Source organism: Tachyglossus aculeatus, chromosome X4 (genome assembly GCF_015852505.1).
Source record: "Tachyglossus aculeatus isolate mTacAcu1 chromosome X4, mTacAcu1.pri, whole genome shotgun sequence".
Lineage (NCBI taxonomy): Eukaryota > Metazoa > Chordata > Mammalia > Monotremata > Tachyglossidae > Tachyglossus > Tachyglossus aculeatus.
The window spans coordinates 49,757,662-49,771,189 of NC_052098.1; the positions used below are offsets into that span (position 1 = coordinate 49,757,662).

At 46.2% G+C, this 13,528-nt stretch overlaps 1 protein-coding gene across 1 annotated transcript in view; it reads right to left on the reverse strand.

Moving 5' to 3' along the window:
- Positions 1–11,519, reverse strand: part of SMU1 (SMU1 DNA replication regulator and spliceosomal factor) — a 28,185-nt gene extending 16,666 nt beyond the window's left edge. The window contains exons 1-7 of the mRNA XM_038769607.1: positions 11,438–11,519; positions 10,091–10,301; positions 8,540–8,692; positions 6,251–6,361; positions 4,486–4,614; positions 3,627–3,746; positions 2,145–2,261 (exon numbers count right to left, since the gene is read on the reverse strand). Coding sequence (XP_038625535.1) covers positions 2,145–2,261; positions 3,627–3,746; positions 4,486–4,614; positions 6,251–6,361; positions 8,540–8,692; positions 10,091–10,301; positions 11,438–11,463 — 867 coding nt within the window. The 5' untranslated portion in view covers positions 11,464–11,519. The remainder of the gene's footprint in view (positions 1–2,144; positions 2,262–3,626; positions 3,747–4,485; positions 4,615–6,250; positions 6,362–8,539; positions 8,693–10,090; positions 10,302–11,437) is intronic.
- Positions 11,520–13,528: the final 2,009 nt, after the last annotated feature.

Here is a 13,528-nt window from a genome sequence, read left to right on the forward strand (position 1 = left end):
CTGGCCAGCGCAGCGGTTCAGCGCTCTCTCTCTCTCTCAACCATCACTGGGTAGAGTTTTGTGAACGAGGGGCTGGGATGGCAGCGGGGAGGACAGGGAAAGCAGGGGAGCTGCTTGGTCCCCCTATAACTGAGTCTCAAACTCAGTCACCCAATCTATCAGTTCATAATGCTCTCCCTGTGGGACAACCAGTACGCCTCCATAGCGGCTGTGGACTTGCTCGTTAGCTTTCTTCATGAATCTCTCACAGAGGCCACCCCCTTTCCTTCTGCTTTGCCCCTACTGCTGCCTGGGCAATACACAACGCCTCCACCTCCCTCAGTTGGGAATGGAGACGGGTCTCTCGCTCCCCAAGAACAGTCCACAGATGATGCAAGCTTCCATCCATCTTTCCTGTTTTGCCTTGCTCTCCGGGTGCTCACCAAGCTCTCCCACCACCTCAGTCCAGAAAGAGCTCTGCAGTCGACTGAAACCCTCATTACAAGTTAGAAAAAAGAGAACAGGTCTGGTCTGAGAGAACCAAACCACACTTAATCTCTCAGAACCTGGGAACTAGGAGCCCCCAAAGTGATATTTACCTATCCCAGGCCCTGCATCAGAAACAGAGACCTCCCAGACCGGTAGCGATTATCCAATACTACAATTTGGCAGGTGGCCCTCACAGATAGGGTTCTGTAAAGTTTGTCACGTAGAAGGCCCTGGTTTTACGAATATGCAGGCTTCACCGATAAAGTCACCCCTCAAACAGATGCTTCTCACGTAAGAGACCCCGAACAGCTTCAGCCAGAGGGTCATTCTCTCCAGATGGCAGCCAGTTTCAGAAAGAGACCAACCACTCCATCCTGGCAGTCCCAAGAGAAAGACTAAGCACACCCAATCTCCTCCATTTATATAGTTTGCCCTTTGTCCTACAAGCATCTTTTATCATTCCCCCACTGTAGATGGTCCTGGCTCTTTCTCCTGCATGTTGGGTTCTGAGGAGCCTCTTGCCATTTTCCGGGCAGTTTGGGACCTTTCTCCAGGGGCAGGAGTCCAGGGGGAAGGGCTCTTAGTCTTTTCACAGTGTGCTTCAGACATGACTGAGTCAGCTTCCTGGAGGTTTCCAGCTCTTCCTCCATGTTGCTCCTCAGGGCTCACTTGGGCCCCTTCCCCAGGCTCTGGTAGGCCTGTAGTGCACTTGCCCGGATGTTAACACAAGCTTTTCTGGGTGTGTGTGTGTGTGTGTCTCCAGTATGGGGGTCTTAACTGGCCCCAGAAGTCTCTTTTCTCACCTCACATTGTTACACAAAGGGCAAACTATTGTCTCCAAACTACACCGTCCCCCTCCCCGCCTGCCCGAACACACACACACACACACACACACACACATTTTCTCCATCAGGGCAGCCCACAAGGAAAGTCACATTTTCAAGGAACAGAACTCTGTTGTATCGTGAGGTATGCCTGTACCGCCATGATCCTCTCCAGGAGGAGAGGGCTGGAATGGAAAAAGCTCAAAATCCTACCTGTCAGCAAGCAGAGAGGCTGATATCATGGCTCCCCAAGGGGGCTCAAGGGCACAAGTAGTTGTTTGTGACTACATAATCATTACCTCTGTGCGCACGGTAGGCTCTGGGCAAATGCTGGTTTAGCACCCAGGCTTAGACTCGGCCCATAGAGATTTGGGTCATAAACACATTTCAAATACATCATCTCTAAGAAAACCCTGGCTCAAAGCAGCTGCAGTCACTGTGCAATGGTGGCTTATTCCTTTATAATTGCAAAATATCAAGACATCAACAAAATTTACATCGGACCAACCCCAATATGTGGAGTTGGCAACAACCAACTCCTCTCTGTGTTCAATAAAGCACCTCATATGCTAGGGAACAATAAGTCAGAACATCAATTCAAAAGAGGAGTACCCCCCTGCCCATGGATCAGTATGGGGGTACCTAATATTCTACTTGTGGCCAAGAAGCCAGATTGTTATAATGGACCAGGATCTGTTCTACAGAGAGTGTTCAATAAATACTTGCAGAACACTCATTACATGGATTGTTTTAAAGGAGTCCCTTAAAACAATCCTTTCAACGCAGCAATAATACCCCCATTCCATGGGAACATGGCCAATTTCTTCATGAGCTCATACGACTATTTTGTACCTTAATCTTTCCGTCTTGGGCTCCGGTTGCTAGCATTTCAGTATCTCTGCTGAAGCACATGCACAGCACGGCATCATCCATCATCATAAAATTATCTTGTGCCTGATACTTCAGATCCTAAAACCGAACAACAATTATTGATAGCTAGTGAAACAACAAAATGAAGACAGCAACACCTATTTGACTCCACAGCATGCAACTCTTTAATTTTGATTTTACTTTGGGAGGGTAGGAATCATAGTTTCTCTTCATTTTATCAAGTCCCATAATGCGCAACATGTGAAGCAGGCCTGGGTTCTAGTCCTGGCTCTACCATCAGTTGGCTGTGTGACCTTGGGCAAGTCACTTCCCATTTTACAGATGAGGAGACTGAGGCACAGAGAAGTGGACTACCTGTTGTCCCTTCCCCTTAGGCTGTGAGGTCCATATGGACAGGGACTGTGTCCAACCTGATTGTCTTGTATCTACCCCAGCTCTTACTACAGTTCTTGGCACAAAGTAAGAGCTTAACAAGTATAATAATAATTATGATACTTCACTTTGCTGCCCAGTTCATTTTTCTACAAAGACATTCGGGCCATGTTTCCCCACTTTCAAGAACCTCCAGTGGTTGCCCATCCACCTCCGCATCAGAAACTCCTCACCTTTGGCTTCATAACCTTCAATCACCTTTCCCCCTCCTACCTCACCTTGCTCCTCTCCGTCTACAACCCAGCCCTTACACTTTGCTCCTCTAGAGCTAATCTTCTCTCTGTACCTCCATCTCGTCTATCTCGCTGCCGACCCCTTGCCCACATCCTGCCTCTGGCCTGCATCGCCCTCCCTCCTCAAATCCGACAGAAAATGACTCTCCTCTCGCTTTGAAGCCTTATTACAGGCACATCTCCTCCAAGAGGTCTTCCCTAACTAAACCCTCCTTTCCTCTTCTCCCTCTCCCCTCTGTGTCACCCGGACTTGCTCCCTTTATTCACCACCCCCTTCCCAGCCCAACAGCACTTATGTACTCATCTGTCATTTATTTATATTAATGCCTGTCTCCCCCTCTAGACTGTAAGCTCACTGAGGGCAGGGACTGTGTCTACTGTTATTTTGTACTCTCCCAAGCACTTAGTACAGTGCTCTGCACACAGTATGTGCTCAATAAATATGATAGAAGGAATGAATAATACTAACAACACAGAGCTACGCACCCAGAGTGCTTGTTAATATTTGTTGAAAACAATGAAATACAGGAAGAGGTGACTTATGCTTAAAGACAATACGCTCAACATCAAAACCAACTGGTGACACATCCAAACTTAGGAATAGAACCATATCGCTAACACCCCAAATTTAGCCAGCCGTCAGGTAGCCTATTCCCCCTACCGGCTCAGACCCGATTTAGAGGTCAAGGTGCTCATGATCCATACTTTGGAGTGAGAAATAAGTCTATTTATGGGGCCATTCTGCCCTCTCCCCGGAAGAAAAAAAAAGACACATTACCTTCCTGATTTTTCCAGTTGTAAAATTCCACACTTCAATGAACCCATCCACAGAGCCAGTAACCAGATACTGACCATCTGGAGAGAACCGAGCACATTCCACGTGCGACTTTTGTCCAAACTGTTTTGAACGAAGGCAATGAAGACAAAGGAGATGTTATTTACTCCTGAGCCAGTTATGTACATAGAGGAAACTGGGCTGCTTTTCAGCTGGCCCCACCCCCAGAGCACCATCCGCCAAGCTAGCTCTCTTCCTCCCTTCAAGGCCCTACTGAGAGCTCACGTCCTTCAGGAGGCCTTCCCAGATTGAGCCCCCTCCTTCCTCTCCCCCTCCTCCCCCCTCCATCTCCCCTGCCTTACCTCCTTCCCTTCCCCACAGCACCTGTATATATGTTTGTATGTATTCATTACTCTATTTATTTGTTTATTTTACTTGTACATATTTACTCTATTTATTTTATTTTGTTAATATGTTTTGTTTTGTTCTCTGTCTCCCCCTTCTAGAATGTGAGCCCACTGTTGGGTAGGGACCATCTCTATATGTTGCCAACTTGTACTTCCCAAGCGCTTAGTACAGTGCTCTGCACACAGTAAGCGCTCAATAAATACGATTGATTGATTGATCCTCTGAGTCACCAAGTGCACCAGTGGAGGTGAGGCCCCTTTCCTCTCTCTACCCCCACAACCAGTCCCCTTCCCACTCCCCCCTCCCATTTTTGATTCTCAAAAATCCAAAGCCAGTGTCCCTGGGGTAGAAGCATATTTGAAAATAAATGCAACTCTAAACCGGCACTTAAAGATAAAGTGAAGTAACCAAAACTGACCAAATGGGGAAAGAAAAAAAATCATGAGGCTCCTACCTTAATGTGTCTGCTTAACTGGGTAGGGAATTTTTCTTCTTCCACATCTTTCACAGCCGCTTTCCCTCGGAACAAATCAATTGTCATACCCGGAGGAAGCAGTCCCTGGTGCTGCTGCCACTTCAAAGCCTAAAATGAAATTTAAAGTATTCCATATTAGAAATGTACAAAAATGTAAATAGCTCCATCACTCAGGACTAGTGAAATGAAGTTTTGTAGTCAATTCTGGGGTTCCAACCACTTTAAAAAAAAATTTCTCACTCTTTTTAATATAACCGGTGTTCTCAGAAATCAGTGACACAAGCACCCAAGTGTGAGGCGCTGAACTAACTGCTTGGGAAAGTACAATAATCAACCAATAGTATTTATTGAGCACTTACTGTGTGCAGAGCACTGTACTAAGCACTTGGGAGAGTACACTACAACAGGGTTGATAGATGCATTCCCTGCTCAACAGCGAGCTTAGTCTAGAAACAATAACAGTAAAAAGACACACGTTCTACATCCCCAAGGGGCTCACAACTTAATGAGGGAGTCGGACAAAAAAAAAAAAAAAAGCAATGGACAGCAAAAGCAAGAGGCAGAAACCAGGATAAAGCAGCAGGAAACAGTACAAGCATTTCACAATGAAACAGCCATATAACTGACTGTACAGGTAAATATGTAAATAAAAGTATACATATGCACATGAGTATGGAGGAAAGGACTAAGTCAAGTGCTAAGTGTGGGTGTCATTAATAATAATAATGATGGTATTTGATAAGCGCTTACTATGTGCCAAACACTATTCTAAGCACTGGGATAGATATAAGGTAATCACATTGTCCCACGTGGGGCTCAGTCTTAATCCCCATTTTACAGATGAGGTAACTGAGGCACGGAGAATTAAGTGACTTGCCCAAAGTCACGCAGCTGATAAGTGGCGGAGTCAGGATTAGAACCCACGACCCCTTACTCCCAAGCCCATGCTCTTTCCACTAAGCCACACTGCCAATAGAAGACAGGGTTTTAGAAGGGTTTTCAAGGTAGAGCTAGAACGGTGCCTGGCACATAGAAAGCACTTAACAAATGCCATAATTATTATTATTACTATTAAAGCTGCAGTCTGCCACAATGAGGGTGGGGGAAGGGAAGCAGCAGAGCTCCAGGTGGTGAACGACAAAACAAGAGTAAGGGGTCGCAAGGCAAGGTAACCAAGAACGAGACACATTACAAGGAGTGAAGAGTGTGAGTTGAGGAGCAGTAGGTTAAGAGAAGCAGAAGACGATGGAGAACCTAGAGTTTAGAACAGTACAGTACTAGCATATAGTAAACACTTAACAAATACCATACTTTTTTGCCTGCTTAACACAGACAAAGATAAATAGATGCTGAAACTTCTGAGGGCTGGCTAATATTGCTGAGTGATTCTGCAAGACGATCCATGCGGCCTCGTGGAGAAATGGGGGGGGAGGGGGGGGGGGAAGAGGCTGAAGGCAGGGAGACCAGTGAGGAGAGGTCAAACAGCTGGGGAGCCAGGAGGTCAAAGAACAAGGAGAGAGGCAGAAACGGGGAAGACCAGAAAATGTCTCAAAGGAGTACGAGAAGACTGAGGAGGAAAAGGAAAAGCTTTAAGTGGCTGAAGAAAACAGAAATGTCTCAGCATTTCACAAGTAACTTGTATACTATTTGAGAAAGCAGAATTAGTCCCTTAAAATTGTTAACACATGGCGTATTTTCAAACTGAAGAAAAGCTAGCTTAATTTCAGTTTTACACTGCAATTACCTGGCCCAACAATGCCATAAGACGAGACGGAGGTACCACACTGACTTCTCCGGCTAACGCCTGTGCAATCGCTGCTCTTCGTTTTTCTTTGCTGCTTCCATCTGGATATGCCTGGTACAGGGTTAGAGGTGCAAATCATTTTGTGGAAGTAGTAAGTGAAAGACATTGGCATGATAACTGGACAAAGCAATCAAGTAGATCGGGAAGACAGGACCACCCCTGCCTCCAGAAAAAAAAAAAGGCCAGGATTAGACACCCCTTTGTGCAGGATGTATAGTGTGCTGTCACCCCCTCTAGAAACAAGCTCAGGCCAGCAATGGAGTCAGGCTGGATTAAGCCAGGTTGAAGACATTTGGTCCATACAGGGCATGCCTGGGGATTAGCACCTCTCATGCAGTGGGTAGGAAATTATGATTCCCACTGAAAATGACAAGGGTCTATAGCCGGTTCCTAATTTCAAAATAGACTCTCCTTAGAGAAGCAGCATGGCTCAGTGGAAAGAGCACGGGCTTTGGAGTCAGAGGTCATGGGTTCGAATCCCAACTCCGCCACATGTCTGCTGTGTGACCTAGGGCAAGTCACTTAACTTCTCTGAGCCTCAGTTACCTCATCTGTAAAATGAGGATTAAGACTGTGAGCCCCACGTGGGACAACTTGATCACCTTGATCTCCCCCTTCTAGACTGTGAGCCCACTGTTGGGTAGGGACTGTCTCTATATGTTGCCAACTTGTACTTCCCAAGCGCTTAGTACAGTGCTCTGCACACAGTAAGCACTCTATAAATACGACTGAATGAATGACCTTGTATCCCCCCCCAGCACTTAGAACAGTGCTCTGCACATAGTAAGCACTTAAACGCCATCATTATTATTATTATTATTATTATTTTTCTGGGCTTGTTTTTGTTAAATATGTGGACAGGAAGCCGAGAGCCCTTCCCAATTCTTCTGCTTAACTTGCTCAAAAAAAGATGATTCCCTCTTGAGAAGGAGAGTCCATAACCTTCTCTGTTAACATATTCTGGAGTCTCACAATTTCAAGTGCTTTATCCTGCAACTTAACCTTCTTTCCTAGTCTCAGCTTTGATTTCTACCATCTTCTGAGGGGTTCAAAGAAGAGCCACCTCTTCACTATTTGGGGGCCGAGTATCCCAAGCCCCCCATTTCTCAGTCTCATTACCAACTACCCACTTGTTCCGGTTAGCACCTCAACAGGGACAGGCAGAGATTAAAGTCAAAAGCAGTCAATTTTGCACCTTCTTAGCCATTCTAATGAGGGAAGAGGTTGAAGTTAATTAGCTAAATTTGAGATTTTTGGATTTCAAACATCTATGTCCTTCACTCTTTTGCATTAATTAAGATTTTGGATGCTAATACATAGATTGCAGAAAAAACAGAGAAAACCAGGCTTAAGAGATAGTTCTATCCTCTAGCAGCCAAGTTTTGCTCTGCTTAATAATAACAATAATAATAACAGCAATGGAATGGGTTTAGCACTATGTGCCAAGGGCTACACTAAATGCTGTGGTAGATGAGACTGAATCGGACATAGTCCCCCATTCCATCTGGGGCTCACAGTGTAAGGGTGAGGGAGCAGGTATTTAATCCCTATTATACAGATGAGGAAACTGAGGCATAGAGCAGTTTAAATGACTTGGCCAAGATCACAGAGCAGGTGAATGGTGGACCTAGAATTAGAACTCAGATTCCCCAGGCCTGTGCTCTTTCCACTAAGCCATGCAGCTTCTCCTTCTTCAAGTCCACATGTAGAAACTTGAGTGCAAAAAAGTAGCCAGGGATATCTGTTTCCCCCTAACAATTAAGAATGAAAAGATGCGAATGACTTTTTTTTTTACCAGAAATCTTCCAGTGGGACAAAGAAAATCACCAGCTACTTAAAATTGTGCTAGTTTTTGTCAAATTGGGAAAGTCTGCAACAGAAGCAGGAGCGGAGTCAGAGGGAGATGAGGTCTAATCCTGGCTCTGCCACTTGTCTCCTGTGACCTTGGACAGGTCACTTCACTTCTCTGTGCCTCAGTTACCTTCACCTATAAATTGAGGACTATGAGCCCCATGTGGCACAGGGACTGTGTCCAACCTGATTAGCTTGTATCTACCTCAGTGCTCAGTATGTGCTTCACAAACACCATAAAAAGCCACAACCACCACAAAAACCAGAATCCAAATACAATTGTCAAAACTAAAATAAACGAAGGTTAGTCCCCAAATCCTGCAACAGAAAGAAAATATCACAGTATGGCCTAGGGATTGTCACTACTGCAAATAATACCTCTCGTGGATCAAAATAGGATCGGGCCAAGAGGTTCTCAAGGTGAATGTATCTCTCAGGCTGTGTTTGTTTCAACATGATCATTGGGTCAGTCTGTCTCAGGAGGGATCTAGCAGCACCCAACTCTCGAAGTTCTATCAACTCCAGAACGACCTATCATGCAACCAAAAGAAAAAGTTAGCTTTTGAAAGCACATCTAGTAAAAAAAACAACACAAACACACATTTCTGGTCACAATTTTTTCCAAAGAGCTCTGTATATACACACTGTAAAAGATGTCTGCTAGGAAGTTAAATGTTTCTTCTAACTGGAGAAGGCCCTCAGACACAGTTTTGAATTCTGTTTAAGACTCGAGAGGTTTCAAGAGAACGCCAAAGCAGCAGTCCATTAGTAATTCTGCACTTGCCACTCAGTTGGTAAACTAGTTTCCTTCCCTTTCATATCCCACTCAGTGCAACCATAATTCAATTTGTTCTTTACACTCAAGAGGGAACTTTTGGTAATTTTCACTGGAGACTTGGTCACATGATGGTGATAACTGCTAGTTCCCCCATTTCAATACTAAACTGCAAGTCGGAGAGATACAACGGTCCAACTAGTCACACCAGGGAAAATGAGAGTGAATGAAGAGATGCGGAGAAGAAGGAAGCTCAGCATTCTGGCAGAAGTTCTGAAGCTACGGTTTCCAAACTTGGTTATGACTGGGTATCGGAGGGCAAGGATTTACAGCCAAGCCACCCACCTCCCCATGCAGTTTGGCTAATCCGCTGCTGCAGCCTGGTTTTCCACCATCCCTTCCTTGCTCCCCCAAAATGGTCAGCGGCGATTGGCCAAACTGCCTGGGAAGTTGGGTGGCTTGGCTGCAGAGGACTGAATGGTGAATGGAGAGCTTTGGTGGGGGAAGAGATGTGGCAAAACAAGGAGCCCAGGATGGGCCAAGGATGCTAAAGGACTTTGTGGGGGGGATGGGTCGGAGAACTCACTGCCTTTCTCCCAGAATTACAAGGCCAAATGATGGAAAAACATTCTTCTAGCTGTATGTGAACCCCTGGATTAGGTACTTTGAAGCAATCCTCTCTAAATTTCACCTTTATCTATGGAGGGGGAAAATAACTAATTCATTATTCGTTCATTCTCCTGCTCCTCAGCTCTTCCCCTTGGAATGTTAAGACAATGTGATAGCAATCAGAAGGTGGGGAGGTGGGGGGAGGGGGACAGGGACATGACCTCAAACACTGGGAGTCCCTGTCTGTCACCTTGCCCCCAAATGGCATTATGCACAATGACAGTATGCAATTTTTCAAAAACACATTCTGCTTCATTTGACCACAGGCAGCCCTTTGGAGATTTAAGATCACCTGTTTACTTCCTTTTGCAGGGAGGGTGTCATTGAATTCAACAATCCTACCTCATTTATGAAATAATTATCAAAGAACTCATAAACTAGAGAACCTAGAGACGCATTTGAAGTTTCCCCCGACACACTTTGAGGCAAGTCAACCCTTCCGGAAGGAAGAGAGCAACATTTCAAGCATAATTTATCATTTTCACCTGTTCATAGAGATCAATGAGGGTTTTGTCTGGTAGTTTCAGCGACTGAATAGCTTGGAGGACCGTATCCCAATGCCCACTGTTAATATCTGCTACAAAACTCTCTATGCTGTCCACAGTATTCAAAGATACCGTAGTCTCCTCCTGCAATGTGGCCAGGGCCCGATGTAAACTGTTTTCCTTTAGGTACTGCATGATGAGACGTATAACGCTAAAAGCAAGTCAGAATGAAATCAGGTTAATATTGAGGCGATCTATCAGACTACACAAACCATCGTTCATTTTTACCATTTTCATTTGATCCCGTTTAGACATCGAGGATTCAGGCTTCCGAAGCATGGGTAATCTGCCCGTGAGAAAAATCAGTATTCCCGGAAATCAGTCGTATTAATTGGGCTCTTACTGTGTTCAGCGCACTGTACTAGATGCTTGGGAAGAGCACGATATGACAATCTAACAGACCTATTCCAAAAGACAGGAGCGCCTTACATTACCCTTCGTGGAGCGGTGGCTGGGCTATTTATACTCATACCCATCTTCATCATCAATGGTATTTATTGGGGACTCACTGTGAGCGGAACACTGTACTAAGCACTTGGGAGAGAACAACACAACACAACTCCCCACCCACAATGAGTTTACAGTCAATGTTTACTGAGCACTTACTGAGTGCAAGCACCGTATAAGACGACAAAAGGGCGGAATTGGGAGTCATGTTCCCCCCCCACAACGAGTTTACAGTCGGTGGTGTTTATTGAGCGCTCACTGCGTGCAGAGGGCTGTGCTAAGTTCCTGGGAGAGAACAATGCAACAGAGGTGGCAGACACGATCGCTGCCCACGCCGAGCTCCTTCTTCCGAGCGGCGTGGTAGACGGGGCCCATCTCAACGTGGCTCAGTGGAAAGAGCCCGGCCTTTGGAGTCAGAGATCATGGGTTCAAATCCCGCCTCTGCCCATTGTCAGCTGGGTGACTTTGAGTAAGTCACAACTTCTCTGTGCCTCCGTTCCCTCATCTGTAAAATGGGGATGAAGACTGTGAGCCCTCCGTAGGACAACCTGATCACCTTGTAACTTCCCCAGCGTTTAGAACGGTGCTTTACACATAGTAAACGCTTGATAAATGTCATTATTATTATTATTATGGTGGTGGTGGCGGGGGGAATGATACCGCGGGCTCGGGGCCGAGCGGCGTTCTCGGCAACAAATCCCCTCCCCCGCGCTGCTAAAAAGGAGGGCGGAGGCCGGCCAGGCCCAGGCCGCACGCTTAGCCCGTTCCGGCCGGGGCCCTTGGCGGCTCCGCTCCCCATCCAGCCCCCGCCGGGGCCCGCCCTCCCGCCCGATCACTTACTCCGACGACTCGATTTCGATCGACATGACGGCGATTCCTTTAAAAAGCGCTACCAGAGCCCGTACAGCGCGAGTCGGGCGGCCGAGAACGAGCGGCGCCAGCGAAGTCCCACCCCCCGGTGTCGTTACTTCCGCCGCGCGGCCGGGCCTGGAGGGCGAGGCTTTCTGCTTCAAGCCGTAAAATGGAGCCGAAGCGAGCGAAAGGTTTCACTTTCATTCATTCAATCGTACTGATTGAGCGATCATGGTGTGCCGAGCACTGTATTAAGCGCTCGGGAAGTACAAGTTGGCAACCCCTACCCCACAACAGGCTCGTTCTGTCTGGGTTACGCCGCAACCCTGTGACTAACCCCTCGTCTTATCAATCAATCAATCGTATTTATTGAGCGCTTACTGTGAGCAAAGCACTGTACTAAGCGCTTGGGAAGTACAAATTGGCAACATATAGAGACAGTCCCTACCCAACAGTGGGCTCACAGTCTAAAAGTCGTAGGTCGAACTACACAAAACCAGGCAGTGGGGTCAGTGAGCAGAGGACAGTTAACGTGGAAATCAATCACTGGTGTTTATTGAGCACTTACTGTGTGCAAAGCACGGTGCTAAACACCTGGGAGAGTATGGATCTGGGAGGCAGGAGGTCATGGGTTCTAATCCTGCCCTGGCCACTTGTCTGTTGTGTGACCTGGGGCAAGGCACTTCACTTCTCTGGGGCTCAGTGGCCTCATCTGTAAAACAGGTACTTGTACATATTTACTATTCTATTTATTTTATTTATGTGTTTTGTTTTGTCTCCCCCTTCTAGACTGTGAGCCTGTTGTTGGGTAGGGACCATCTCTATACGGTGCCGATTTGTACTTCCCAAGCGCTTAGTACAGTGCTCTGCACACAGTAAGCACTCAATAAATACAATTGAATGAATGAGATGGTGAGCCTCAAGTGAGACAGGGACTCTATCCAACCCTATTTGCTTGTATCCACCCCAGTGCTTAGTATGGTGCCTGGCACACAGTAAGCGCTTAAATACCATGACTATTATTGTATTTGTTGAGTGTGTACAGTGTGCAGAGCACTGTACTAAGCACTTGGGAGAGGATAATATAATAATGTAACAGCTGGCAGATGTTACACCAAGGAGGAGCAATGTGAAAAGCGGCACGGGCCTGGGAATTAGAAGGGCCTGTGTTCTATGCTGGTTCTGCTCCAGGTTCTGCCTCCTTCTGCCGGTTCTGCCTCCTCCAGGAGGCCTTCCCAGATTGAGCCCCTTCCTTCTTCTCCCCCTCGTCCCCCTCTCCATCCCCCATCTTACCTCCTTCCCTTCCCCACAGCACCTGTATATATGTTTGTACATATTTATTTTACTCTATTTATTTTACTTGTACATATCTATTCTATTTTATTTTGTTAGTATGTTTGGTTTTGTTCTCTGTCTCCCCCTTTTAGACTGTGAGCCCACTGTTGGGTAGGGACTGTCTCTATATGTTGCCAACTTGGACTTCACAAGCGCTTAGTACATTGCTCTGCACACAGTAGGCGCTCAATAAATATGATTGATTGATTCTGCTACTTGTCTGCTGTGTGACCTTGGGCGAGTCACTTAACTTCTCTGGGCCTCAGTTATGTCACCTGGAAAATGGGGATTAAGTCTGTGGGTTGTGGATTGTGTCCAATCCAATTATTTTGTATCTACCCCAGTGCTTAGTACAGTGCCTGGCACATAGGAAGTGCTTAACAAATACCATTAAAAAGCTCTTTGGTGCATTAGGGTACTAGAAGTATTATTGGGATCTTTCAGAACAGAGACCATGTGACTCCTACCTTACATAATTTTACAATGCCGTATGAGAAGATAAAAATCAACATAAAATACATCCTTGGGCTGAATATTCCGAGTCCAGCCCAAACAACTCTGAACATCCTTGACCCAAGCCCACTCAACTTTACATTTGGGGAGTATGGCTATGGCTGGCTCAAAACCTGATTTAAAAAAAAAACGTTTGCTTGAATAAGGCACTGTCACATAAAAGGGGGCTTCTTGATCTGGAAGAGGTAGACAGCATTTAATCCCGGCTCTAGTAACAACAGTGCCAGTAGA